At 45.1% G+C, this 27,875-nt stretch overlaps 1 protein-coding gene across 2 annotated transcripts; it reads left to right on the forward strand.

The window, feature by feature from the left end:
• The first annotated feature begins 3,627 nt into the window (after positions 1-3,627).
• Positions 3,628-19,299, forward strand: smad7 (SMAD family member 7). 2 transcript variants are annotated; one of them, XM_026173593.2, is made up of 4 exons: positions 3,628-4,514; positions 5,367-5,420; positions 8,618-8,689; positions 18,382-19,299. In XM_026173593.2, the coding sequence occupies exons 1-4, from the start codon at positions 4,049-4,051 to the stop codon at positions 18,918-18,920; spliced, it is 1,131 nt and encodes a 376-aa protein (XP_026029378.1). In that variant the 5' UTR covers positions 3,628-4,048; the 3' UTR covers positions 18,921-19,299. The 2 variants fall into 2 exon arrangements, with proteins under 2 accessions (XP_026029378.1, XP_080160321.1); XM_080304195.1 differs by lacking the exon at positions 8,618-8,689 and having other exon boundaries at positions 3,900-4,514.
• The last annotated feature ends 8,576 nt before the right edge of the window (positions 19,300-27,875 follow it).

The raw sequence follows: 27,875 nt of genomic DNA on the forward strand, positions 1-27,875 counted from the left end.
GGATGTGAGAACATTAGCACCACACTCCAGTTGTCAACCAGAAAGCACTTCCAGCTCCATTTTTGCTCTTGGACTCTGCTGGAGTAGCTTTTGCCCAGTTCAGAATAATAATTCATTTTATACTGGATGCTGGTACAGCCCCCTGGGTCATCTACGTTCTGAAATGAGCAGTTTTAATTCCTTTCTCTTTAAGCCAGCTTTCTCCTGATTGGCTGCCCCCTGCAAACAAAGGGTTTGAACACCAGGTGGATGGGACTGCTGCGCTAAAAGCTAGAGCTGTAATGATGAGATAAAATATCAGGGATATGAGCTCTTATCGGAATTGGTTTTAACAAATGACCTCATTTTTTAAAACTTTGCCATTCACCATTTGAACAGTGTGACAGAAAGTCAGAATGGAGAAGAAATGTGTTTTCAGTGTCTTTGAACGTGGCATTGTTGTTGGTGCCAGACAGGCTGGTCTGAGTATTTCAGAAACTGATGATCTACTGGGAATTTCATTGGAAATTTCAAGAGAAAATAACAAATGAGCAACAGGATAATGGGCAAACTAATTAAACTCATAGGAAGGCAACAGTGACTCAAATAAGCAGAAGTATGCATAAGTTATGCAGAAGAGTATCTCTGGAATCACAAAGCTTCGAATTTTGAAGCAGATGGGTTAGAGCAGCAGAAGACCACACCGGCTGCCACTCCTGTAGGCCAAGAACAGGAAACTGAGCCTACAGTTCACATGGAGTCACTGTACAAATCACCTTACACTGGTTTGTTGAACAAGTCAGCGAGTTCACTGTACTCAGATGGCCTCCACAAACACCAAATCTCAATCCAATAGAGCAGCTTTGGGATGTGGTTTCACATCGTGGATGTGCAGCCAACAAGTCTGCAGCAATTGTGTGATGCTATCATATCAGTATAAACCAAACTCCTAGAGGAATATTGCCAGCATCTTGTTGAATCTGTTGTACGAAGAATAAAAACAGTTCTGAAAGCAAAAAGGAGTCCAAAGTGGTTCTATCAGTATGTACAGAGTCCAGTGAGTGCATGTCGTTTTAATGGCTGTACTGTCATACTGTCAAAATCCAATAAAAAAGACCTTGACCTGCTAGTTGGGTGGGGGTGGGGGGGTAGGTTCCACAAATATAGTGTTCGCAACACCAAATTACAGGACTCCACCAAGCATGTAAATACACCATCAGTATTTACTTCAGTTATTGTCATGTCAGGTGTGGTTTAAAAATACATGAAAACGTTATCACGCAGGGAGGGAAAAAATATTAATGAATCCTTGTCCTGCACCTTATTGCAGACAGACTGAATCCAGACTGAAATGGAAACTGGTTAGATAAAATTGGCTACTTCCTGGAGTCTGGGGAATAGTCAGTAACACACACAAAAGGAAGGGCAGGGAGAAGTGGAGAGGGAGAGAGGGGGAGAGGGGAGGGAACAACGTGCGTCTGCAGCGACTTCCACAATACCTCTGACAGACCCTTTCCCCTGACTGATTGCTTCCAGACTTCTTTAACAACAAAAAAAGAGGCGCAGTCCCCTGTGTTGTTTGGGCTGTTGAGTCTCCTCCTGCTCGGCGCCAGTGGGTGATCCTGGGACAATGCGGGTAGCCCGACCCCCATCCATCGACCACAATGCACACCTCTGCCCCCCCAGCCCCGCACATCTCTGCAATCATCATTATCAGACACCCCTCCCATCTGCCCCCGGGAGCACCCCTGTCACCTCCTCTGGACTTGTCTCTGTGGAGGTAAACACATTAAGCCATGTAGGTGACACACACACACACATACATGCATATTATTCATGCGCACATTGCAAAGGGTTTGGTACATGCTAGGAGATCCTATCTGAAGGCCTCGGACACTTTGGGTTCAAAGTGCGAATCATTTATTTATTTATTTGAATAAAAAGTGAGTTTATTGAGAGAACAGATCATGTATATGTGCGTATAGAGATAAATAAGCTGTCACACTTAAATGACGTTGTTTGTGTTTTGTCTCTTCAGCGACACACAATACGGCAAAACAGATCGAAACGGTAAGAATCAAACCGCTGCGCCTGTCATAATAAATATGGATTCGGCCGATAATAAAGACAGCAGTCATGTGGGCACATCCCATCTGTTGTCAGGCAAGTCGGGAAAGTGATGGGCAAGAGCGCTGGATGAATAAAAGAGGGTGGAAACCGCCGTGTTGATGATTAAAAGGCAGAAAACTGGTGATGCTCGTCCCACCTGGAAACCAAACGTCCAGAGGGCGGCAGCAGCGCGCTCCCGTCTGACTTGGGACATACTGGCCTCTCTCTCTCTCTCTCTCTCTCTCTCTCCTTGTGTTAAGTCTTTCAGGCACATTTTTTATACGTTAAAAAAAATCCCTAATCCGAACCAGCTCCATCTACGACCCGACATATCCGGTGAGTGGTTGAAGTGTCGCCCTTGGGACTATCCCACGCAGCCCCCTCCCAAGCCAAACCATCCTGAGTAATCATGATGACAAATGCACAAATGTTATATTACCAGAAGAAAAAGGTGGAAATCAGAGTGTTTCTAGCTTAAATGACACACACGCACACATCAGCAACAGAGCTGCTTTAATATGAAGCCAGTGTTAGTAAAGCTGAGATAACAGAGCTATTAGACGTGGTTGGAGCTCGAAAAGGACATTTGAGTTTACAATCATCAAGTAAACTTAAAAAAAAAAACGTTTATATGACACTAAGGGGCCAAATTTACGTCACTATCGCTCTGTCAATTATTCAGCATTAAACAGTGACGAGAGAAATTTCTTGTAAGACTTTATATCATGTCACAGTTTCTCAACTTTACCCTTCTGGCAACTTTTTGCCCCCAAACTTTCCTCCTTTCAAAGGTTTTGTGTGTGTGTGTGTGTGTGTGAGTGCGCCGCAGGCTCTGCTTGATCTGTTGTTTGCGCAACACACAATCACATTTCTTTTAAGCGACAGGGTGTCTAGACACACACGTGACCGGGCGCGTCAATGCGCACTGGAGACTGGAGACGGAGCAAGGGCACCCAAACCATCCGCCTCATTTACAGACAGCCTCATACTCCCCCTCGAGATCGCAGTCGGCGGCTCGCTCTCTCTTCCACGGAAACTTCGCGTGAGATACGAGCTTGGGATTATTTTAACGCTCAGAAAAAAAAGAAAAAGGTTCGCCTGTGTGTTGAAACAGGTCGAAACGCTCGGCTGCTGGACGAGTGTTCTCTCTCTCTCCGGGCTTTAGAAACGCAACTCAACTTGGGTGAGAGATTCAGACCTGGATTTTTGCTCCCTGGCTCATCTCAACCCGGGCAGACCACATCCTCTGCAGACGATTGGCATATTTGGACGATAGCGGATAAACAAACAAATAAATAAATAAAGCCTCCGCATGCCCGGTGGAGAACCGCACTCTGTGCAGTTTGGATCACGGATTTTTGTGGATTAATGCTCTTGAAGACACACGGCAGCGAGCTTCGGTTTTCATGGGATAATTGCTATAACATTTTAGGCTTAATTAGGCCCCACGTTCTGTAATTTCCATTAAAGCTACTGCGAACTGGCAGAAAGCTTTTTTCGTTCTTCTTTTCTAAGGCAGTGTTTATTTGCTGAAAAAGCTGCCTGGAGAATTTTTAAGGGGTCAGCTCACTGCTCTGGGTTGCACATCACCAAGTGAAAATTGTAACACATTTAGGCTCTGCGCAGCAGGGTTGCTCCCCCATTCGCTTTAACGATCACATTCTGCTAGGTTTTCGTCATCAGACACAAGTCTTAAATTCCCGAAGGTGATGGTGACTTATCCCCGGAGGAAAAGTTAACTGTCCCGTGAACCCTGTCTGCTTTTTTTGGTGATCTGGTTTGCAGAAGACGGCGAAAGAGACTGGCGTATGCTACAGATTTCCTCTGCTTGTCCAGACCACAGTTTTTCCACCGTCTTTTCTCAGGCTGCTTATCACCGCCTGGACTCGGATCCCGGAATCTTCATGATTTGCGGACACAATGCTCGTTTTTTAGCCGGGAAACCCTCTTTTCGTCCCGCATGTTTAGGACCAAACGATCGGGGCTCGTCCGGCGACTCTGGAGGAGCCGTGCGCCCGTGGAGGGCGACGGGGAAACGGATAGAGGGACGCATGGCTCCGGGGGCTGCTGCATGGGCAAAACGACAAAGGTGGCCAAGTCCAACGCAGGGTCGGAGGCTGAATTGAAGGCGTTGACCCACTCGATACTGAAAAAGATCAAAGAGAAACAATTGGAGGTGCTTTTGCAGGCAGTGGAGTCCAAAGGGGGTGCCCGCAGCCCCTGCTTGCTCCTGTCCAGCAAAGTGGACGCCAAAGTGGGTCAACAGTCTTACTCTCTCCCCATGCTGCTCTACAAAGTGTTCAGGTGGCCGGACCTCAGGCATTCCTCGGAGTTGAAGAGGCTGTCTTGCTGTGAATCCTACGGGAAAATCAACCCAGAGCTTGTTTGCTGCAATCCCCACCACATGAGCAGGCTCTGTGAACTCGGTGAGTTGGATTTTTATGAAAATAGACACGTTTGTTTATTTATCTGTTTATTGGCAGCAAGTATTTTGAATTCTCTGGCCTTATTTCAGAGCAAGTTCAAGTTCAGATGCTGTGACATCATGTCAGAATTACCTAAAGAGCTAATTAGCCTAATTCAAATGACATCACCTCTGTTGGCACAGTTGTGTTGAGTTTCCATAAGGTCAAACTAGCGTGCTGAGACCCCCCCCCCCCTCCCCCCCAACACCTTCCCATCTTTTCGGAAGTGTGGCGCCATTAAATCCGAGTTTGGCATGTCATTTGACTAAAATAATAATTGATTGATTGGCCGTGTTGTAAAAACGGTAACATGTATCCTAACGTATACAAACATAAAGAACATGCTTTATTTTATTTTTGGCACTTCAAATATGCGCTTTCCAAACAACAACAAAGCCTTTCTGCTATTTAAATCTTTCATAGATGGCATTTCCGAAGTGCACAGGGCTTTACAGTCTTCCAGTCTTTCCACGGTGAAGTTTTTCCAGGGTCTCTGTGTGTATGGGCGTGCACGCGCTCGCTCGATTGAGTGCGCGCGTTTGCTTGGCGTCCCGGGCCAAAAGAGGCCCGTATCTCAGTTTGTCCTAGACGCTGATAGTGGCCCTTCTGGCGCCAGGCGGCCCCCCCCTGTTTATCTGCCTGCCAATGAAAGGCAATAGCCGCCCAGCCGGCCTCTCAGCCTGCCTCTCCAGGCGGAGCTGACAGACACAAATCTTTCCCCCCTGAAAAATGACAAATCTTATCATAAAGTTTCGATCTCTCCCTTGTTTTCCCTTTTTTTTCCTCATGTACTCATTTTTTTTCTCCATACAGAGTCTCCTCCTCCACCATATTCCCGCTATCCCATGGACTATCTTAAACCACCAGGTGAGCTTGCTATTCATGCATAAATATATGCATTCATGTTATTGCCAGAAGCGCATTTGTTTTTGCATAACATTTCCATCTAAAAGGCTATGTTGCATTTATGAATGTTTGTGTTGTATGTGCCTCTCCAGTGCGTGTGTGTGTGTAGGAAATGGCTCCATGTTATGTTGTGATTTATGATAGCAGTGGAGTGGCACGTCTGGCTGACTGGCTAGCCATTTCCAGCATGGCTGACAGCCAGGGCAAGGCAGTACAAAGTTGAGACACCAGCTATAGACTGACTGACTGGCACATCACCGGGGGCAGCCTGTGTGTTCCTGTGTGTGTGTGTGTGTGTGTGCGGCTAAAGGGGGGGGGGGGGGTTGTTTGTGTGTTCGTCTATCTCTTGTGAATCGCAGCGCAGGGAGAAACAGACAGACAGCGGCGTCTCTGGAGCCAGCCAGTCTTTATCAGCTGAATTAATCAACAGAATGAGGGTGAGGGCTTGTGTGTCTCTAGTGTGTGTCTGTGTGTGTATAGCTGGGGGTGTCACTGTCCCCATTTCCCGGTTTGATGTCTTGCAGAACAGAAGAGAGGCTTTGTTGTAATTTCTTCCACATCTAAAGCGTAACTGTTGCAGCCGTGTTAATTGTGCACTTCGCTCCACACATGGCTTCTGCTGTCATTCTCTTCCTCTGTTCAGGAAAGTGGCATCAAGTTATGTCAAACAAGGCAAAGTCAGTTTTCAGTGTGTTAAACTTCACACTGTAGCTAGAATAGTGTGAGATCTACATAATTTCCCATCCCGTCCTCTGTGTTTTGTGTTGTTTTTTTGCTCATTTGCTCATCATCTTGCTGTCTACAAGTGCAGGAGTTAAACAATGACCAGTTAGGCGACCAGCCAGCCAGTTAGTCAGGAGAAGAGGAGAAAGTGGCTTTGAGTGAGTGGAAACAATAGGAAGTCATTGCAGCTGCAGCTGCGGTTCTTCAAAGCCCCCCTCCTCCTTCCCTCCGTCTTTGTCATCACCTCTTTAGCAGTGATGTTGTCCTTAAAGAGCGTTTTTCAAAAAGTTAAATATAAGTAGGGTTGATCTAAAGTGTTGGAAAGGAAAAAAACAAAACAAAACAAAAAAGCCGCAGCTCAGTCCTCAGTGCTTAACACTCAGCTGATGTGAAGTCTGCCCTGTGGAGTTGCAGTGGCGTCTCCGTACGAGTTCAGTTGGAGACTTTACCCTGATGAAAGGAAACAAGAATGTAAATAGGAAAAGAAGGCTGGATACACACAAAGGAAATGATTATACAACTCATACCAGCCTGAATGGGAATTAAATCCCCCCCCCCCCCCCCAAAAAAAAAAAAACAAAAACAGAAAAGAAAAGAAAAACCCACAGAAAGTGTGTGCGTGCAAGCAGATGTGTCAGTTTCACGCCTCTGCGGAGCGTACCTGCTGCTCTCTTTCCTCGTTCGGTTGCGTTAAGGCCGCGTAGCTGCGGTTGTGGTTACTTGGAGACAACCCGTGTCTGTCTGCGCGTCTCCTTATTGGCAGAGTAGGTGAAAGAAGTATTAATAAAACACTGCAGCGTGGTGGAGAGTGCACACACACACTTGTATGCACACGGGACAAATAAGCTTATCATGCAAAAAAGTAAAAACAAAAAAAAGCCAGGGGTTTTTCCCTACCGCCTCAGGGAACTGTCAGTCATCAGCTGGTTCATGTATCTGGACGTTATTACAGTTTTCTGTAGAATTCTCTGTGTGTTTGGTTTATCTGAGGATGTGGTAAATCCTCATGACATTCAGAGAAATCTGCATGGAGGGCGATTGGACGTTGCTAAATAATTTGCACGGAGCGGAAGGGCCATGAATTTTATGATGATGGTTTTATGATTCCAGCAAGCAGGAAGTGGGTGGGTGGGTCGGGGGGGGGGGGGGGGGGTATGCGTGTCATGGTGCCTGCCCACTCCAGCAGTGGCGGTCAATATGAAAGCAGGCCAGACATAAAACGCTACCTTGTTTCAGCTCTGGGGAATATAAATCACACACTGTTTAGTTCCTTCTCTCTGATGCCCCCCCACCTCAGCCCTGTGGTCAGCTGTGAACTGTTGCCCGGGAGACCAGGGCAAGGCCATTGGCAGCCGGTGAAAGCGAGGCAGGCTCGGGTTATGCCCGTGCATCTCGTTACCGTGACCGCAGCAGCATGGGCTGCGTTTGGACGGGCCGGGGTGGGAAGGGAGCAGTGAAACCGCTCTGGTTGGCTCTCTGTCAGCTGCTTTCAGCAGAAACACAATAGCACTCCTTGCCATACGTGGATTACTTCTGTAGGTGCAAATAAATATAACGCCTTTTGGCGCCTTGTTGAGCAGTCAGAGCGGGTGCTTTGGAGTTGGGAAAACTTCACTGACCTTACACTTCAGTGAGAGTGGCGCTGACCACCGCTCCATACTGTGGTGGTGAGCATTGTTGACGCAAAAGGAATATATCATTAATAAATCCCAAGCTACCAGCAGCAGTCTGCATTGGTCCTAGCCCTCGCCCAGCACATGCTGTGGTTTTGTTGAAGCTCCATTCAGGTGTCGTGTTGAAACTAGTCTACATTACAAGTCTTAGTGGGAGTTTAGCATTCAAATGCAAAGCGAAGGAGAGAGCGGGTCTAGTTTTCTCTCTATTGCGCGCATCTGCTGGTTCACCATGAAGAACATTTAGAATAAGCAACTTTTTTTGAGCCTTTTTTGAGCCCACTAAATGATTTCGAGGCTTGTTTTTGCATCTTTGACAGCTCTGTTTGCTTTTCGGCGTGAAGACTCCGATGTCGGTTTGACATTCAGATCTTTTACACAAGCCCGGTCTACTCAGACCCAGAGCGGTCGTGTAATGTTGGGTTATTGAGCGGGGTTTATCGTGCCCAGATTGAACCCTCCGCTCAGTCGTTAGCAGAAAGAATACACCTCTTTTCGGATCAGCAGCTCGTCTGTGCAGGGGAAGCCGGGCTAACGTTCCTCCTGAAGCAGTGGATTATGGGGGATTATCAGGGGTGTGAGAAGCGCTCCGCTGTAAGTCTCCTGTGCGTATGTGTGAGGGTGCGAGCTTCGTCGTCAGCATCTTCATTAGGCATTGATTTCACCAGAGTGATTGACGGCCTCGCAGCTGCTGCTGTGCTGTCTCCTCTCACTGCCATGTAAATGCACACACACTGATTCAAACTCTTCTTTCTCCATTAGATTCTCCAGACTCTGGACCTTCATCCAGTGAAACTGGAGGAACGACTTACTCGGCCCCTGTGGGGCTTTCAGGTAAATATTCCTACTATTACCCATTTTTCTGCTCTTTTTCTCCCAATCCATTCCACTTATGTCTTCCTTTTCCTCTTCTATTGATTCTTCCCAACAACCACACGTATTCCCTCCATACTTGCGATGATGGAGGCGGTGATTGTGGGGGCCCCTGCTTCCCCTCTGTAATAAAAAAAGCCGTTGAAGGAGGGCGGCGTATTTCTCCCACATCCACATAAATTCCTCCCTCCTGGCTCTTTGAACAACGCTCCACTCTTCTCCTTTTCCTTCCCCGTTCCCTCTCATCCCCTTTCCGTGTTGTGTTGTAATGGAAGACAAACACGCTCAAGCGTTGTTTGGAGAAGAATATGTTCTGTGTGTGTGGTATTGAGGGAGGAAAAATGTGAGCAAAAAAAGCTGGCTTCGACAGACATGAGTGTTTGTTTGGGTGTGTTTGCGCGTACAGGGGACGTATTTGTTAGATCCTCCTCCGGGCTCTGTGGGGATAAGAGTGAGACACAGGCGTCTTTCTTTCTTCAACCTCCCTGGCAGGATGTATTTCAAGCTTCTTCGGCATTTCCCGCATAATCTCCCTCTGGCAGCGCCGCCTTCCCTGCCCGTTGCCCCCCATCCGCAGGCTCCAGACTAAGATGGGTGTTCGCGAGAGAGAAAGAGTTTGTTCGCCGCTTGCCTTGAGATTGCTCTGTGCTTTTCTCTGCTTTCCTTGGCCTCAGATGGTTCTCATTACCGGGCCTTTAAAGCCTGTTTTATGTCAGTTGGTGTTCGCTGCCCGTTCCAGCCCCCTCCTTTGTTTAGTGGTGGGGTTAGCCTGCTTGTCTGCCTGTGTGTGTGTTAGAGGAACAGAGAACCTAAAAATCAGTCTCTACTCTCCTCCGCCTCCTCTGCCAGACCATCAGATGGACACTAAAGTAGGCCCAGTGTGCATTAACTAAAGACACATTTTAGGCCCAGTTCAAGCGGTGAAACCCAAGAAGTGGAGTCTTAACAGGCCTCCTCGTACTCCCCTCCCTTTCTTTTTCCCCTCCCTCAGTGAAGTATACATGCCACCCCTCCTCCTACCCCTGTTTTCTTTCCTGGCGAGGGTGACATGGCAGCGTTTCAGTGAATGTGTCTCCTCAGTAAAAAGCATTAGAGGTAGAAAAGGCCAGGCGGGGTGGCTCCAGTGCTCTGCCCTCATGATTTCCCTGGCAAGCCAAGAAAAAAAATGGCTAATCCATTCGTCCTCTCACTCCCTCCCTTCCTTCATTCCCTGCTTCCCTCTTTGCTCCCTCCCTCTGGGGCTCTGACAAAAGAAACATGGCTCTCCCAGAGGCCCGCTGCTGACCTTCTAATTCACTCACTCTGCCCTTTTTATGTTCTTCTCCAGACATATTTACAGAGAGGGAGAGGAGGGCGGCTCTCAGGGAAGGAGAGTGGGAAAGACTTGGGAGTGAGCAAGAGCTGTGCCACTTCTTCTCTGCTTTGGCGTTATAATGCAGTAATTAAGTGTTCGTTGTCTGTAGGAGAAGGCTCAAGCTGTAGATCTAATGCGCAACTGCACCTGAGGCGAGAGCACAAGCTTGACCAAAGGACATCAGAGTCGGGAAAGAGGAGGCTCTTTCTCTGCAGGAAAAGCCATCCAGGCAGGAAGGAGTTAAGTGAGCTGTGACAGCGACAAGCGCAAATGCAAACTAGGCTGCCTGCCAGGCTACCAGCTCCAAAGCTCCTCTCGCTGGCTCACGTCATCAGCTTGAAACAGAGTAGAGAGGAGGGAAAAGGAGAGGAGGAGGGGTCGATGGCTGGAGGCCTGGAGCTGGGTGTCGGGGTGCTGATCTCTGTTTGAGCTGGGAGTGAGGGCTTGGATCAGGGGTTTGGATTGAACCAAGAACAGAAGACAGAGATCAAAAAGAGAGATTTTGAAATGGAGAGCAGGCCAGGGTTAAGAGGGTGCTGGACTCTGAGTTATGAATCTGTAGGGTGTTAAGTAACTCGTTAAAAGCCATATAGTGCATTCAGTTGAGTTTATGAGCAGATCAGGTAGCATTCACATTGCCAATCATTCATTTTGTTAAGTTTAAAGTGGCTTGCAATATGTTGTTGGTTGTGAGTTTTTGGATTCGTGACTTGTGAATTTGAAGATATGGAAGTCTGGATCAGACATTAACTGTCGGCTTTCTGCACTTTATTGTTAAAGCCTTCTTTAAAGTCAAGTTACCGGCCACCACTGTTGATGTTCCCACTCTCTGGGATGTATAGTGTTGTTTGTGTGTCGGTGGCATGCCTGTTGGTGCCATTGGGGACTGACCCGGAGTGCCTATGTGTAACAGGATCCTGTCTTGCTGTGGTGACATGTACGCATGCACACACGCACACACATACAGTTTTTCACACATACACACAGGCGGGCAGATAGAATGACTTGGTGTGAGCCCTGGCGCATGGCCGACTGTCACACAGGCGCTTCCTCCCAGTGCAGGTTAAATTTAGGTCCAGTTGTATTCTTATACCACCAACCAGTCACCTCACTCGACAGACAGTCGGCCAGCCCTGTAGTCAGTCAATTAGTCATCCAGTGAATCGGCTGGAGGTTTAACCTTCATCAGAGATTAAATTTAGTCCTGGCACCTTGGCTCATTAAATCAAACTAGTTCTGCTGTCATGCTGAAGGTCCCAGAGAAACGGCCCATTTTTGGTGCAAACCGAGGGCGAGATAAGGCCTGTATGTTTGGTATGAAGTATTAAATACCTAAGACGGCATCTTACTTTTTTTTTTTTTTTTTGCAAAAGAACCTCCAGCAATTAGGAGCTCAGCTCAGAAACAGAGCACCCTCAGTCTCCCTCAGCATTCCTGCCTTGTTTGGGTTAGCAGGGAGAGGAAAGGGCTGCGCAGGATATGACCTCATGTCTTTGAGGAAAAGGCGAGCGGACAGGGAGGCAGCTGAGGCCTCATCTTGACAGAAAACAAACAGTGGAGTGCACCGAAGGAGGGAGAGAGAGAGAGAGTAACTGAAAATTTGTTTTCCTTAAACCATGAGAGAAACGCGTGCGGCACCCATTACGGTAGAGCAAATTCGCACTTTTCTGACCGTAACAGGGTTTCTGTTTTGGTTGTACCTTCATTCCTTTTTGGTTAGATCTTCTTCTTCTTTTAAATTTCTCCTTTGCCTGAACAGTAAGAGGAAGGAATGGAGAGGGAAAGAAGATGGCGGCTTTGGGTGGAGAGGGAGAGAGGCAGAGAGAGAGGTGGCCGGCTCCTCGCTCTCTTCTCTGTAATTTTGGAGGCTGTGCGTTAGCCAACGAGTTGAGCCGAGCAGAGCTGGGCCGCCCCGTGCCGGGCCAGGATCTCTCATTACTCCCCACTTCCTCTCCTTGCGCGGCAGCCAAACCGCCTCTTGGCAAGGGACTTAATTTTGGTTTTGGCTGTCCTCTGTTCCCCACCCTGTGTCATTATGCTGCACAAATCGAAAAAACAGCGCACACAGACAGCAGAGGATAGAGAGGTGCGGGGTGGGGGGTGGAAAGAGAAGGGGAAGAAGAGGAAAGCGTGTCTAGTTTTTGCGAAGCTTCACACGCTCCCTGTCCTCTCGCAGCATCGCTTGCAGTTGAAAACATTTACCTACCTTTGCTGAGCCCGTTGATTGAAAAGAGGCCCATGCAGATTTGGCCATGAGCCAAAGCTGGAGGGAAGCCCAGAACAAGATGAACATTGTTTTGGTTTGCAGTCACTCTGTGGAAGTGGATTTTGACATTACCTCAATGTATGAAGATATGAATGAAGGAGGGAGGCGAGGGAAAGAAAGAGAGAGGCAGAGCGTGCGAAGTGGAAAGAGGAAGGAAGGGATAGAAGCCGTCTTTAACTGGATAAAAACAGGAATGGAAATAAGTGGAGACACATGCCTGTAAACCTGCGTGTGTGTGTGTGTGTGTGTGTGTGTGTGAAATTTCTAGTGTGACACAAAGTACTGCCGTCTCCACCCTCCCGCCTGCTCATTCATGTAGTCGGTTTGTCTTTTGTGTACTCAGAGTGGAGGGGTGTGTATTTGTCTCTCCCTCTCGCTCTGCCTCTCTTCATCTTGGTGACAGGCCCAAACCCCGTCGGTAGCCACATCTCTATCCTGAGCACTGGCACAACCACCCTCACCCACACACACAAAAGCGCACGCACATGCATGCTCGCTCGCAGACGCGTAGAGGTGTATGACGATTAATAACAGAGTAAGAATGCAACAAAAACCTCTGATCACATGCAACTGGCTCTGCTAGCTGTTTAGTTCCCACGGTGTGTTTTTTGGTTTTTCTGTGCCACAACAATGCAGGTTATTGTCTGTCCATCTGTCTGTGTCTGTGTGTATAAATGGCTCCTGAGATACAGATCCTGCGGGTAATCTCTCGACCTGTGCGTTTGCAAAAAGTGAGCCAATGACATCACTGCAGTCTGCCTGGCACCTTGTAGCCAACTAGCTGGTGTTTATTTGTCCTGTCACCCTGGGAAATCTGGGCTGCAGGGAGTGGCTGTGTGTGTGTGTTGGGGTCAGCTTGATGAAGTGTTGGAATAATAACTCAGCAGGAGCAGGGAGGAGGTGTAACACGGAAACAAGGGTGTCCTTGAGTGGAAAAAAGTATTGTGCTGCAATTTAGTGATAATGTGGATCCAGATGGAAGCCGCCGGCCGCCCCGTTTCATTACGAAACGGCCCTGTGTTTTGTCACAAGCCGCGGAGAACACCACGCCTGAGCGACTTCAAGACATGCGGATCGTGTAATTACGGCAGGAACGTCCACTCAAGAGAAAATTATACCATAGATGGAGACATTTGGGGGGGGGGGGACATGCAACATTTCTTCTCCTTATCTCTCTCCCCCCTCCGTTGTGGCTGGATGGTTCATGTTAGAGATGGCGTGTCTGCAACTCATTCTCTCTATCTGTGTTTCTGCAAGGAGTCAGATCTGGTGATAGCGAAACCGTGCCACTCCCCTTGGTGGTTTTCCTGCCATCGGGGCTTATTTATGTTTCCTGAGCTAGGGGGCGGGGAGTAAGACTTTGCATCGTACCCAACCTGCCACTCTGAAGCACCACTTCCTCTGTCTGCTACTAAACCCACCGCCTTTCAGTTGTCTTCTTTTCTTTCTTTCTTTTTCTCCTACTCTGCCTTTTGGTGCATCATTTCTTCTTCTTCACTCTCAATTTGCAAATGGTGGCATTCGACAGACACAATGGGACACTTAAAGCAGTAAAAGTAGTTTCACTGCTTGATGCACGGTGAAGATGGCCGTATTAGTCATTTTTGCACATTTGCACCCCCCCCCATGCCACTTCTATAAATGGCTTATATCACTTGACGTAGCATCAGTGTGGACTTACCAAGAACTGTCAAGATGCATTGTGGGTAATGCAGGTGACTTGCAGGATTTTCATTTTCTCATCTTCTTTCGCGTTCTTTGTTTTTAGCTTGAGTTTGTATTCTTTGAAGAAACAGTGCAATTGAGTTGATAAATAACATAATTTAGCCCAAGTTAATGGCTTTTTTTTTGTTAACGGCTGCATGCTCTGCTGCACAACAAGTAATCAATCACAAACAAGTGTAGACTTGGTCGTTGTCTTTCAGCACTTGAGAAACACCAGCCAGACTGTATACTGTCTATAATCTGTGGTCTGTGCTAATGTGAGACAACGGTAACACGCAGAACAGCTGACATTTCTGTCGGGGGGGGTTCCATCTCGCTGCAGGGCAACCTGCTAGTGACAAATAAAAGCTGTTTCATTTCATTCTTGCGGTGAAAAAAGTGAGCTGATCAGCCAGTAGTAGTTGTGAGAAGGCGGAAAGTTTGCTGTTGATTACACTAAAATCAATGAGACTACATTTCTTTGTGAATACAGAGTGAGAAATGCCAGGCTTTCAGGCGCACACACACACAAACACACAGGGTTGAGCATATACGTCATGGCAGAGAGAGCAAAAGGAATGCCTCAAGGTTGACCCTTGACCTCTGGGATAGACTTTCCCCCTGCTTGAGAGAGGGTGTTGACTTGGAAAATAAGGCACCGTGAAGGGCCCTTTCCCCCACCCCAGTGGTGTTGTATCCTTTATGTCTTCCTCATTCCTGTTTTCAGCTGCACTCTGTGTGTGTGTGATGACGACAGGGTCATTACACGTCTGAGTTGAGACAAGCACAAACACACACACACACATACACACATAGCTCTCAGGGATCGATGCGAGACGGTTCTCAGGAGCCTCCTCACTATTTGCAGATGTTGAAAGTATAGTTCAGAACAGAAGGTTGGAGGGTTTTTTGTGTGTGTGTCCATGATGGCGTTAATGTGTAATTCTGTGACAGTGCTGACTTCTATGAATAGAAACAACTTTTTGTGTGTGTGTGTGTGTGTGTGTGTGTGTGTGTGTGTGTGTGTGTGTGGAGTCAGACAGAGGTAATGATTAACCTTTGCAGACTGTGTAAGAGAAGCACCTAGTCTGCCACCCCCACTCCACCCCTCCTCCCTTCAAACTCAGTCCAAATGTCTCAGCTAGCGTGGCGTCCGCTCTTTAAGCCTGGGGACCATTAAACAACATTATTTAACAACATGTATTTATAATTTCCTCATATGCTGCAGCGGACTTATCTCCAAGCTGATGGTGCATTAAATACCAAAAATGAAGAAAAAAAATACAGCTAGAAATATGCTGATTTGCTCATAACCAGTAGTCACGTTAGCCCATACATCCTGCAGCATCATTTTGGCATTCTTCTTAGTAAACTAGCATGAAAACTGTTTTTCTATTTGGGGATAGAGGGGTGGGGGGTTACATGTGGACCCCATGGGACAGAGCAGCAGACAGGGGCAGAACATAAAGGGCTGGGGTGACAGATGGCCTGAGGGTTGCTAGCTAGCCAGCTTATCTCCAGTGATGGAGTAGCCTGAAAGGACAGGGTGCAGACGAGCAGGTGGGGGTAGGCCGGGGCTAAGACTTGGACGGGCAGACGGATGCACAGACGAGAGAATAAGACAGCCTTCGGAGCATTTCAGAGACCGTATCTGATGGAAACACGCTAGGACAGGCGCTCTGACAGCACAGCTTCGCACGCACCTACACCAGACGCACCTGAAATAGTGTCAGACGGTAACGCGAGGAGGCAGACTGGCAGACACCTCGCAAAAAATGTGTTAAAAATTGAAATCAGTTTAAATTGAGTCTCACCTCACGCTCAAAGCGCATCGATATGGGGGCCCACAGATAAAGAGTGTGTCTTTCACCTCTATTAATATATGTGTATGTGTCTGTTCATTTAATGTTCATCAGTATGAGGTGTAAGCTCATCTGCTGTCAGGACAACCTGCGAACATACTCTTCCTGAGGCGGCACCCTAAGGATCTTGGCTGGTTTCGGCTCTGCTGCTTTGGTGAACAGTGAAAGTTGGTGTTTGTTTACCTGCGAGGGCCATTTGAGCTGGATTATGAGTGGCATGCACTGTTTATTAGAGCTTGGATCAGGCCTTAACTTAACTGTCCAGCACGACGGCACTTGTAGTGTTCTTTTAAAAATACAGTGGTGCAGCTTTAAGCTATAAAAGGATTTGAATCCTACTTTCCGTGCTGCTTTGCTACCTGGCCTGTCTATTATAAGTTCCCTTTTCGTTTGTCTGCCTTGCGTACGTTTTATCCTTTCATCTCTTTTCTCCTCTGCGGTTCTCGCTTACCTGCAGTCTGAGCGAGCTTCTGAGAGGGGAGGATGACTAGGGAGATGGGGGAAGGAGAGGGTGGGGGTGAAAAGCAGTTAATGTAGTCCTGAATAGCAGGGTGTTTTCAGGCTGCAATGACAGGCTCAGACAGGCAGCCGCTCTAATGACCTCTGACGCCAGGCCCTGTCTCTCTCAGCAATAACAAACACACAAGGGCCCCACAGGTGAGCTCTGCCAGCAGGCCCGCTGTCAGCTGTTAAGAAAGTCCAGTCCACTCGGTCCTCTTTGCCCATCAGCCCCTGTACGTGCAAGACTGTGTGACACCGGCCTGAGATACAGATGACACTTTCTGTCTCTTATCTCAAAGATGAACCTTTCGTTTCCTCCAGTTTGGCCTGAGGTAGAGAGCTAGGTACTTAGTTTCCCCCAGCACCCCACGAGGATGGATTTACGATAAACTCCCCGAGGCTCGGCTCAGACCAACTTCAAAGAGCTCAGCCGCTCTTGTTTTATGGAAGGCATGCTCCTTTTTTTTTGGTGCTCCCTTCTCTCTCCTCCTGTTTCTGTCTCTTCCCCCGGTGTTGTCTTTGTCTCCCCCTTTTTTTTTTCTCCTCTAATGAAGGCTAATGACAGGCTGGGGTAAGTCGGCTTGGGCCAGCACAGATCCTGCCACATTAATGTTGCAGTTTTTCTCAGACGGGACCTTCCAAATTACCGGTTACATTCACAGCCGCTGCCAGATTAAAGAAAGAGGGGGGGTGGCTGTGGAGTTGAATGGGAAGGATGGTTGCCACTGAGAGGGGCTCTGTCCATTTTTTTCATATCTGTTTCCCTTTGCAAACAGTTTTTTAACCTTTGCATGTCTCATTTTGTAAATGTGTGTGTGTGTGTGTGTGTGTGTGTGAGGAAGACGGAAAGTATAAAAGATGGCCGAACAATTAGATAGAAGTTGAGGCGATTATACGATGACCCCCCCCAAAAGGCGCAGGAGGCTCCTAAAAAAACCACGAGAGGAAGCAAAGTTGCAAAAGTAACAGTCAAAATATGTGAAAAGCCTTCCCTCCCCTGCCCACCCCCTCTTTCTTTTCCTCTCGCCCTCTCTTCTCTGTCTCCCTCTATTTCCCTTGCGCCTGACTGGCTCCCACTCTTCTCTCTGGGAGTAGCTGGGAGCCAGATTTCTGTGGAATAGAGATATGAAGGGTTGGGAGGGTGGCGAGGGGGCGCGAGGCATGGCGCAGGAGGCACTCTAAAGGGTGGTGGAGGGGGGGGGAGTTTGGAAACTGGAGCGTGGCCAACGCTACACTTTTTTTTACGCTCAAGAGAAACTTTAGACTGCAGAGGCCTAGCTTGTCAACGATTCAGACAACTGGGAGGTTTTTGAGAGTTAACAGCCCGCCTTGCTCGTCAGCTAAACACGGTTTTAGCTCAGGTTAATCTCCGTCACGCATAAATTCGAAGACGGTTTCCTATCATTTCCTCCAGTGGGGGGAAGCTCGTTGCCATCGAGAGAGAGACGGGGAGACGATCGGACAGTCGGTTGACGTCAGCACATTGTTGGCCACGCCGCAACAAAAATACAGCGAGCCAGACAGAAGATAAGCATTTAATGCCTAGATAAATATTGTACTGCGTGTGGACGCTTGCCTGCCAGTGTCTCAGAGTTGCTTTTCTTGTCTGAAGTCCAGGAATTCCAACATGGTTTTCCTGTGTGGCAGAAATCGAGGATGACAGTTTAGCTTTGGCTCTTGACAAAAGCAAATTCCCCATTTCCCAAACAAGGAATGAGGAAGAAACTGTTCTGAAGTAGTAACGTTTTAATACGTTTTGGGAGTGTTTTTCCTCGACATAGTTGACTTTTTCTTTACCTCTTGATCTACTTTTACTAGCTGGCATGTTTATAAAACACTGTTCTTTTCTGGTTTTATGTCTCTTTACTCTCCTCTCCTTTCGAGTATTTTATTGCCTAATGTTTCAGTGTCATTGTGTTTTCTCGAATCTAACCCTCTCCTTCTCTTGACTCTTTTCTCCTTTCAGATTCCCTTGCATTGCAGGAGTCTGGCGAGCGGGCTCACTGGTGCGTGGTGGCATACTGGGAGGAGAAGACTCGTGTCGGGCGCCTCTACTCGGTCCAGGAACCCTCTCTGGACATCTTCTATGATCTACCTCAGGGGAACGGCTTCTGCCTGGGCCAGCTCTGCTCCGAAAACAAGTCCCCGCTGGTGCAGATGGTGCGGGCCAAGATCGGCTATGGTATCCAGCTGACGCGCGAGCCGGACGGGGTGTGGGTCTACAACCGCAGCTGCTATCCCATCTTCATTAAGTCGGCCACACTGGATAACCCGGACTCGCGCACGCTACTGGTGCACAAGGTGTTCCCTGGATTTTCCATTAAAGCTTTTGACTATGACAAGGCCGGCAGCTTGCAGAGGCCCAACGATCACGAGTTCACGCAGCAGCCTCGCACAGGCTTCACAGTGCAGATAAGCTTTGTGAAAGGCTGGGGACAGTGCTACACCAGACAGTTCATCAGTAGTTGCCCATGCTGGCTGGAAGTCATCTTTAACACCCGATAGCAGCAGCAGCAGCAGCAGCCTTCCCCCTCTTCTTCAACAGCCCTCACAAACGGACTACACCCACGTTCCTTGTTTTTTGTTTTTTTTTTCCCTTCTCTCCACGGGAAAAAAAAAAGGATTTAAAAGAAGAAGAAAGTCTAAAATTCTGACGGGACTTTTGTTTAATAAATGACTAGGATTTAATTAAAGAAGCGAAAAAAATGTATTTTATGTTATATATAAATATATTATTAATTGTAAATATGAAGACGTTTTATATGCATCATTATTTATGTATTGTGCAATGTGTTGATGAGAAAAAAAATAAGATGCACTTTGCTTAATATAAATGCAAAACAAAGAAATGCCAAAATAATAATAAAAAAACAAATACAAATAATATTTCTTGTCCGGTCTTACTTTGGAGTTGTGGTGGTCTCATTCATTCATCCATGTTTCCTTTCAGTGCATAATTCAAATAAGATTATTTGAATGGATCCACATGTCAATTCTTTAAAACCCATCTAATTTGATTCGGTCTTCATTACACCCAAAGTCAACAGTGGCTTAACTTTATATTACTGAGGGACTTTGATGTTGTGCCACGGATCTTAAAAGCATTTCCCTCCCCAGACGAAATGAGTCAGACAGTGACAGAGCCATAGCTCACTGTCCGTGCTCCAACGGGCTCATTATGCCTTTTAAAATTGTCTGTTTTTCCTGCGTTATTTGGGGGATGAATGTCCCTCTTCCTCTCTGTCATTAAGAAACTGATGACATCACAGCCAGGAAGCCCTAATGACAAACTTCAGGAACCAATAAAGTCAACAGAGGGTCCGGTTTCCTGGAGGCGCAACTTTATTTAAAGGGCTGATAAAAACAAAAAGAATGCAGCATTAAAACAATCGCAGAAGAATTTGGTGCCACACCTAAGGAAATTAAAACTTTACTGGAAGATTACAACTTCACTTAGACATCTCCAGATATCAGAGGGGTGTATCGAGCATGCACTTGGAGATGTTGGCACATTAACAGCCTATTTCTCAAAACAGGGCAAACCAAAACAGATTTCCTTCTAACAAACACGTATATGCGTGAGGCATGAGTGTGTGTCTGTCTGGGTCCCGTCCTGTTGCTAGTCAGATGGGTGTCTGTGAAGAGGATTACTACTGTAAGCCTGCTTTACCCACACACACACTGTTTCAAAGACCTACATTCACAAGACCCACTTTCCACGCCATCCAATCCCCTCTAACCACCCCATCCTGCACTCTGCTAAAGAACACATGGCATTTCATAGAGAATACCAGAGACAAAAATCATATTTACTGATAGCAACTTTGCAGTGGAGACAGAAAGATGTCTGTATGTTTTTCTTCATGTCCTCCTTATTTGATGAAACCCTTTAGAAGTGTCTGAAATATCAGACCTTTCAAATAGATCTTGTCCAGCATAATTAGTGGGGAATTTATGTGCTTATATGTTTCTTATTGCTGCATTTTGCTTGTCTATTTGAACCTTTAAAAAAGAAAAAGACTGAAAAATGCAAATTTTTTGCTAGTGATATACTACACCATAAGACTAAGAATCACAAACATAAAGCCACATTGAAAAAGATATATCAGCAAGTGATTGTGGCTGAAACACAAGGATGGATGCATATTTATATTCTTTCTTATTAAAGACTGTGCTCAACACCTACACAACTTTATATCTTTGTATCTCCTTCAAAACCCACAAAGAAACCTTCACACAGAGACAGTCACTTAAATCAAAATCTATTTCCACATGATGGGACCCTTAAATCTCATGGCTATCTGTGTGTGTGTTGTGTGTGTCCTTCGAAACAATAATCCCCAACCCTGCTAATACAGCTAAAGCGGCTCGGAGCTGTGTGTGGTTGTGTGTCCTTATATCCATGACCCATGACTTCTCCAGACAGGGTGACCCCGATTCAATAATTCCATTAAAAGTATTGCAGTTTTCTCCAGAATCTCTCGTCAGCATGTACACGTACACAGCTAAAGTAAGCTGTTTGTGTGAATCGCTTCTAGGAAAAACACGAGTGCTTTAGTTCCACAGTATTTGACTCAGTATGTTTAAATGAGTCTGTTTTAGGAAAAAACAGCAAAAACGTTGCCTTCAACATCTTCTAAGGAAAGAATATTCAGCCAAATAAACACAATAATAAAGACTTTTTTCTAGCTCTTTTTGAGAATGAGGTGTTGTATTATAAATTAGTGGAATTGGTGAAGCGGTGCCCCTAGTGGTATGATGCAGTAAATGGCAGCTAATCCCAGTTGAGCAAACGAGTAGCATTTATTGATAAAAATTTGGCGTTAATATACAATATACCTTTTGACTGTCAAATGACAGTTATGCTACTGTGAAACTGTCAGTGGTTAATGCTAGCTGAAGTAAGTCCGAAGTGAACTAAGAAACAGCCGGTCACGCCTTGTACCAATTTATTTACCTTTAGCACATCAAAATGTGGTGTAGCAAACGTTTTAAAAAACCGCCCGTTGTGTTAGCTTACTAGTTTGCCATTAGCCAAATTTCCAGGGTTAAGCTCCTTAGACTTCCAATGGTATAAATAACATCAAATACCATGTTTTAGCTAGACTAACTGTTTGCTATGGCTGGATACTTCTGTAAACAAAGTTCCCCAAAGTCACCATGGGACAAGACTATCACCTGGATACTGACCACTTAAGCTCCAGCCACAAGAAGAAGTGGCTATCAGCATCAGGTAAGCAGCGTTGGGAATGGCATGTTACTGCCATTAAATATTTTGGTAATGCAGAAATGTACCACATTATTATACTGAGTTCAGTAATCCCATTGCAGTTATGGCATTTCTTATGTTACTTAAGTTCTTCAGATATCTGCCAGATGGGTGGATAGAAATAATAATAATAATAATGATAAAAATTTAAAAAGTCAAGCATGTCTATTTCTTCCTGTGCACTTCCACTACAATGAGCTAATTTCAGGAAGGAGGAAGTTGGTAGAGTGGTCTATAACTTTTGAGGAGTGTCGATATGGACTTTGCTTTTATTTCCATTGCACCAAAGAACAAGAGCCTAGTGTTAAAGTGCAAACTGCATTAGGACAGAAACAATACTCCTAGCACAATGTCTGTGCTTTGCAAGTGCCTGCACACACAGCAAAGAACCCTGAGTGTATGCCAACCCCAGCCCAGGAGCCAGACACTGAACTTCAATAGGTAACACAGGTAGCCTGTAGTAACGTAGCCTCCATTTCTATCCGTACATGTTTGCACAGTAGAATTACAGTGGCAGTAACTCTGAAGTTTCTTTGGACTGGTTTTTCAATTTAGCTTTGTGTTTATATTTAAACACTAAAAGGAAACTTGTGTGTGTGTGTGTGTGTGTGTGTGTGTGTGTGTGTTCATTAGGATGGGCATTGGTGTCACTGTGTGGGACTGAATGGACTGTGGGTTTTTATTGTTAACAAGTAATTAACTTACAAAGCTTCTGAATAAAACAACAGTAATGTAATGACTAGGGTAACAAATTAGTTTGTCCAGAGAGTACTCTTAAGTAACATAATGTATCAACAATCAACAATTAATGCAGTATTTTGTGTAACAACGTAACACCGCAGGTGAGTAAAAAACATAGTCTCTCGTCCCCCCCCCCCCAAATGGCTTTATTGGTGCTTTATTCTGCTTTTTGAACATCTTGTAAACTCTGCTGGGGGAATTTTGCATTTAAGGCTTGCTGGCAGGATGAAAAGAAAAGGAGAGAAAGAAGGCTTTCTGTCTTTCTTCTCTTCACTCATTTCTAGAAATGAGTGAAATCCAGAATTTTTTCACTTAATGCATCATATTTTAAAGGTGTAGCACCTGCAGAGATTCCCTATTTTGCAGGAGCACCTGTGTGATGGTGAACTGTGAGTATAAAAAAATGAAATAAAACGAAATCTAAAAATACAAAATAATTCTTTCACATGAAATTAAAATGTCACAAGGAAAAAAGGTACTTACTGAATGGCTCTGGCCCTGCTGTGCCCCTGATTCACTGCTCATACCTAAACAAACCAATAGTCATGCATCAACCAAATCTCTTAAACACACGTACTGCAGGCCAATTCCCATAGAGTAAAGTAAAAACCATCCAGAGCGTCACAAGTGGTGTTGGGACAATTTATACAGTGTTGTATTAGAAAAACAAAGTTCAGACATTGGTGACTTTGGTTACAGCCATGGTGGCAAGTTATAATATTTTTCTATCAGGGTCACTTCACTATCTCAACCAATAGTACCTCTATTCTTCTGGATTCTCGCCACCTTTGGCAGTGTCTTTCTTCTATTGCTATTGAACCACTGGGTTAGCAGCTAATTCAGTCAGTATCCATATTTGTGACATGTGCTATATGTGGGCCTCCTGTCCTTCAGTTTTTTTCTGTCCTTGTGCATGTATTACTTCGTCTACCTGCTTCTCAACAGCTGAGTGAATCCCATTGATCTGGGTGATTTATAGCTTGAAGTTCTGCTCTGTCACAAAGGCGATAGTTGTTGCAAGCTGAAGCTTGTAAATTAGTTTTTGTTTTTTTTTAATTGAAGCTGCCTCCTCACTCACCAGGGTTGCAGGTCCAATAGTTGTTTATTGCTTAAGAAGGTTCCTAACTGACCTGGAAGTAGCTTCATAATGACAGCTGGCCAATTCAAATTAAAATACCAAGTGCTTCCTTTATAACCTCCTTTAGTGTAGGACACGCAATGGATACTCCTTGTAAAAGGAGGTGAGATAATACCGCTCTGTATTTCACAACTGCCATTTAAAGAAAATCAACATAACTGACAGGTGGTGATAATCACTTGCATGGTAATGTTTCTATTTCTTGCCACAATCCCTTCATATGTTTTAAACCTTCATCTACAGGCTTGTAAAACCCACGAGTGAACTATGAACTGTATGCTGCTGTAATAAAATGAGTTTATTATGAAGCAATTACTTTACCTAACATATATATATATATATATATATACCTATATCAACGTTGTTTATCATGGTTCAGTTTGCATTAGTTGTGCCCTCAGTTTAACTATTGCTATTTTGCTAGTGTTTAGGATTAATATAAATTCTGTTCATTTTTGCCACAAAGCTTTAATTAATTGGCAGTTACACTGGATCGCCAGTCGTTCTGTTTCATGTGAGCCAAGTCAACAAAATCCACTGTTACATTATAAAGTAAACCGAGCACCACATTTATCTTTTCCCTTATACATTCTTTGTTGCATCTTTCCTTGACCTCATGACATTTCCTGCTGAGGTCAAGGTGTAGCGATTAGGAGAAGACCTCAGGAAGAGAAATCAATAAAACCCTGAAATTACATGGTGCATTTGTGTCACCGTGGAGGACAATCTGAAAGGAGCACTTCCAACACGCTGAAAATAATGCGCCCCTGGTTGGCGCTTCCATAGGTGGGGTTAGGGGTGGCTGCATTGTTCTGTTGCAGGTGTGTGACTATACCCTGACCTTTTTGTGTCAAGGATTATTTTTCAAATCAGAATCTAGCACTCAATCATATGCAGACATCCTCTGGATTGTTAAGCCAATTATTTCTTGAATATGAGTCATGTGACACCGTGTAAATGCTGGTGTGCAGTATTTATGGATGAATAGTTCCTGCATGCTTTGTCCTTGCATTTGCCTGGCGTGTGTCGCATGCTATTTGCTCACCTCTGCCTGTGTTTGTGCTCGTGTGTATATGCTGTCATATATTTGTGCACATGTGCCTGCTTGTGGGGGAGAAGCACAAAGCCCAGTGCCAGTCTTATCTTCCCTGGTGGGGAGATAAGACAGCCTGTGCCCCAAGGGGGGCCCAGGGCTTGGGATTGGGGGTGACGGAGGTGGTGGGGCGTGCACAGTTTAGCCATGTTTACATGCTGGGAGTTCAATAGGGGGTTTAAAGAAGATGACAGTCAGTTCTGGCTTTCATATGCTGCTTTAACCCCAGTATGGCCGCCCTCTTGTCTTTCCTGACCTGCACGTACTAAAGAAAACACAAAAAACAAACACAAGTACAGATGGGCTGAAAGGCATGCAAACACACATGCACACTGAAGCCCTGTTACATGTAAATAGCATGCTCTCTCGCTATGAAATCTTTCTGGGTGGTCAGTGAACACTGAAGTGCAGTAAATTAAAAGACTTCGCTATTACTGTAACTAAAATTAGCTGACATTAGCAGGAACACAGCTCCCCGATTGTAATTAGAAAAATGTTTTGAGCACAGCACTTTAGTGTGATGAATTTTGAGCCAACATTGATCTGGTTCTTACAGACAAACTGGCTGTAATTGGAATTTGTGAGTTTCTAAACCAGTGCTTACTTGCGTCCTCTGTTTGACTGTGCAGTCACATATGCCTGCATGTAGAGCACAGGAATACACAAAAGCAGGATCTCTTGAAGGTTTCTGAGGGAAGGTTTTGAAACTCTGTCTTTTAAATGGCAAAACGCAGTTACGACAAAGGACAGCACAGAAATCACCTCACCTCACACCAATGTAGCTGAGAGAAAAGCACAATGTACACAATGTAGACTATTAAACATCGTAAGTTCTCAAGTTGGATCCTCATTTGTCTTCACAGCTGAACTTATTTTCATTCAAGAAACAAATTTTGAGCTTTGTGACATGCTCCATTATCCTGCTGTAAATAGCCATAAGAAGATTTGTACACTGTGGTTGTTCTTACAGGTTGTCAGCAACAATACCAGGGTAGGATGTGACATTTAAAAGATAGTCAGTTGGTATTACGGGGCCTAAAGTGTGCAAAGATCCATTACACCACAACCAGCAGCCCAAAACTGTTGATCTGTGCTTTGATATCGTTTATCCCAAATTCTCACCCAAACAACTGAATGTTGCAGCAGAAATCAAGACCACCGGACAAAACCGCCTTCTGTTGTTCAGTTTGGGTGAGTCATGTGAATCATAGCCTCAGTTTCCTGTTCTTTGCTGAATGGAGTGGCGCCTGATGTGGTCTTCTGCTGTTGCCCACTGTGTTGTGCATTCAGAGATGCTCTTCTGCATACCTTGGGTATAATAAGTGATTATCTGAGTTGCTGTTGTCTTTCATTTGAAACTGTCTGACATCAACAAGACATTTTCGCCAAGATAACTGCCACTTACTAGATAGTTCCTCTTTTTCATACAATTCTCTGTAAACCCTAGAGACGGTTTTGTGGGAAAATCCCAGTATCGGCAGTTTCTGAACTATTCAGACCAGCTCAGACGGAGTCAGAAGGAGTCAAGCATGTGTACCTAATAAAGACGGAACTGAGTTATACCTCAAAATGATAACAGTAAGCACATTTTCATTTTTAACTTCCTAAGACCCGAACTCTTCCACAGTATGCATTTTTAATTTCTCTTTGATATTTGGGCTGATTGGGGCCCGATAAATGTAAAAACAAAGAATTACCAGATTTATTTATTTTTTTACCTTATTTTTGTTTTTAAGAAAAATAAGAGCCACATATGAGGATATGCGTTTACAATTTTGATAGAACAGTACCAGTATAATGTAAGTGGATATCAGGCCCTTGTAGAGCAAAATTGAGTATTTTGGTCTAAATAACCCAAAATGTGATGTCCACATATGTGGACGCCAGGTCCTAGGAGGTTAAACATTTGTACCACACACAAGTAGAAATGTTCTTTCTGTATCACTGCACAGTTATTGCAGATAAAAATCAATCATTTTTAGGAAGTTATTAGCACCAGATTTGCATTGAGACAGGGCTGTAGCTAGCTGTTACCTTGATTTGCAGTTAACATATTATTTTCTCAATTAATTAATATGTTTCTGTTCTAACTATTCTTTTAATGACTGGAAAATGGAGAAAAGAAGCACCAAAAAATAGGGATTTGTGTTCTAGGGCATACATTGTAAAACTTAAACACAAAGTACTACATTATGGAGAACAACTAAAACAAAAACCAGCTGGTATACTGTGAAAACCGGTGCCGTTTCAGATTTAGGCATCACAGGCTTAATGACGAAAGAAACAGGATGACTCGTCTTCAACTGTCTGTTGGCTTTTCACAAATATTGCAAGCCTCACACCGTATCTGATTTCATTTACTTAAGCAGCTGCAACGTCTTTCTGGCAGAGCAGAGCGCTAAATGAAATTGACTTTAAAGTGCAGACCTGCAAAAGCCATGCAATTGCCAGAGATCAAACTGGCAAACAACAAAAATTATAACACAATTTAAATTGTTTTCCCCAGCTGTGTGAATCATCGTCTTAATATCTTTCTAAGTGACACTCCGCCCAGAATCTGCCTTTTGAGTACAAAATGCTCAGCAGGTCTGCTTTTAGCGATGGTTTTGCAAAATAAAGATTGTTTGGATTTCTGTATTCTTCCATAGATTCCCCTGTTTTATACATTATACCCTCTACATGGCCATAACATTAAATCATCACATACATCCCTCTCTCTGATGCCCTTTCTCTCCCATTTGTATTGAATGCTGTGCGCTTATTATTACCAAGATAAATCAAGAGAAATGCCAGTGAACACTCGAAACATAACCTATGAGAAATAATTCATCTGCGCAATATCACCGTGGGACAAGCTTGAGATCACTACAATATCGTATTCCATTCCTTTTTCAATTACGTTAACCAAGCAGAGACATTCCCTAAGCTTGCCTCTTGATTATGAATTGCACTGTCCTCTGTCCATTTGGACCTTTCTCCCACAGGCCAACACTGTGATGTCACACTACCTGACAGAGACCTGACTTTAATAAAGCAATGGGAAATTTATTTTCAAAAGGAAGGAAGCAGTGTTTGGCGACAAGATGACTGCCAAATACAAAGGTGAAGGCACGTCCTGCAGGGAGTGTGTGACCTTTTCACACACTAACACACAAACACTGATGTCTTAAATCAAGTGGTCTCTCTGAAAGAACACCAAGTCCTGTGGCAGCAACACGG

Source organism: Astatotilapia calliptera, chromosome 7, assembly GCF_964374335.1.
Source record: "Astatotilapia calliptera chromosome 7, fAstCal68.1, whole genome shotgun sequence".
NCBI classification, from domain to species: Eukaryota; Metazoa; Chordata; class Actinopteri; order Cichliformes; family Cichlidae; genus Astatotilapia; species Astatotilapia calliptera.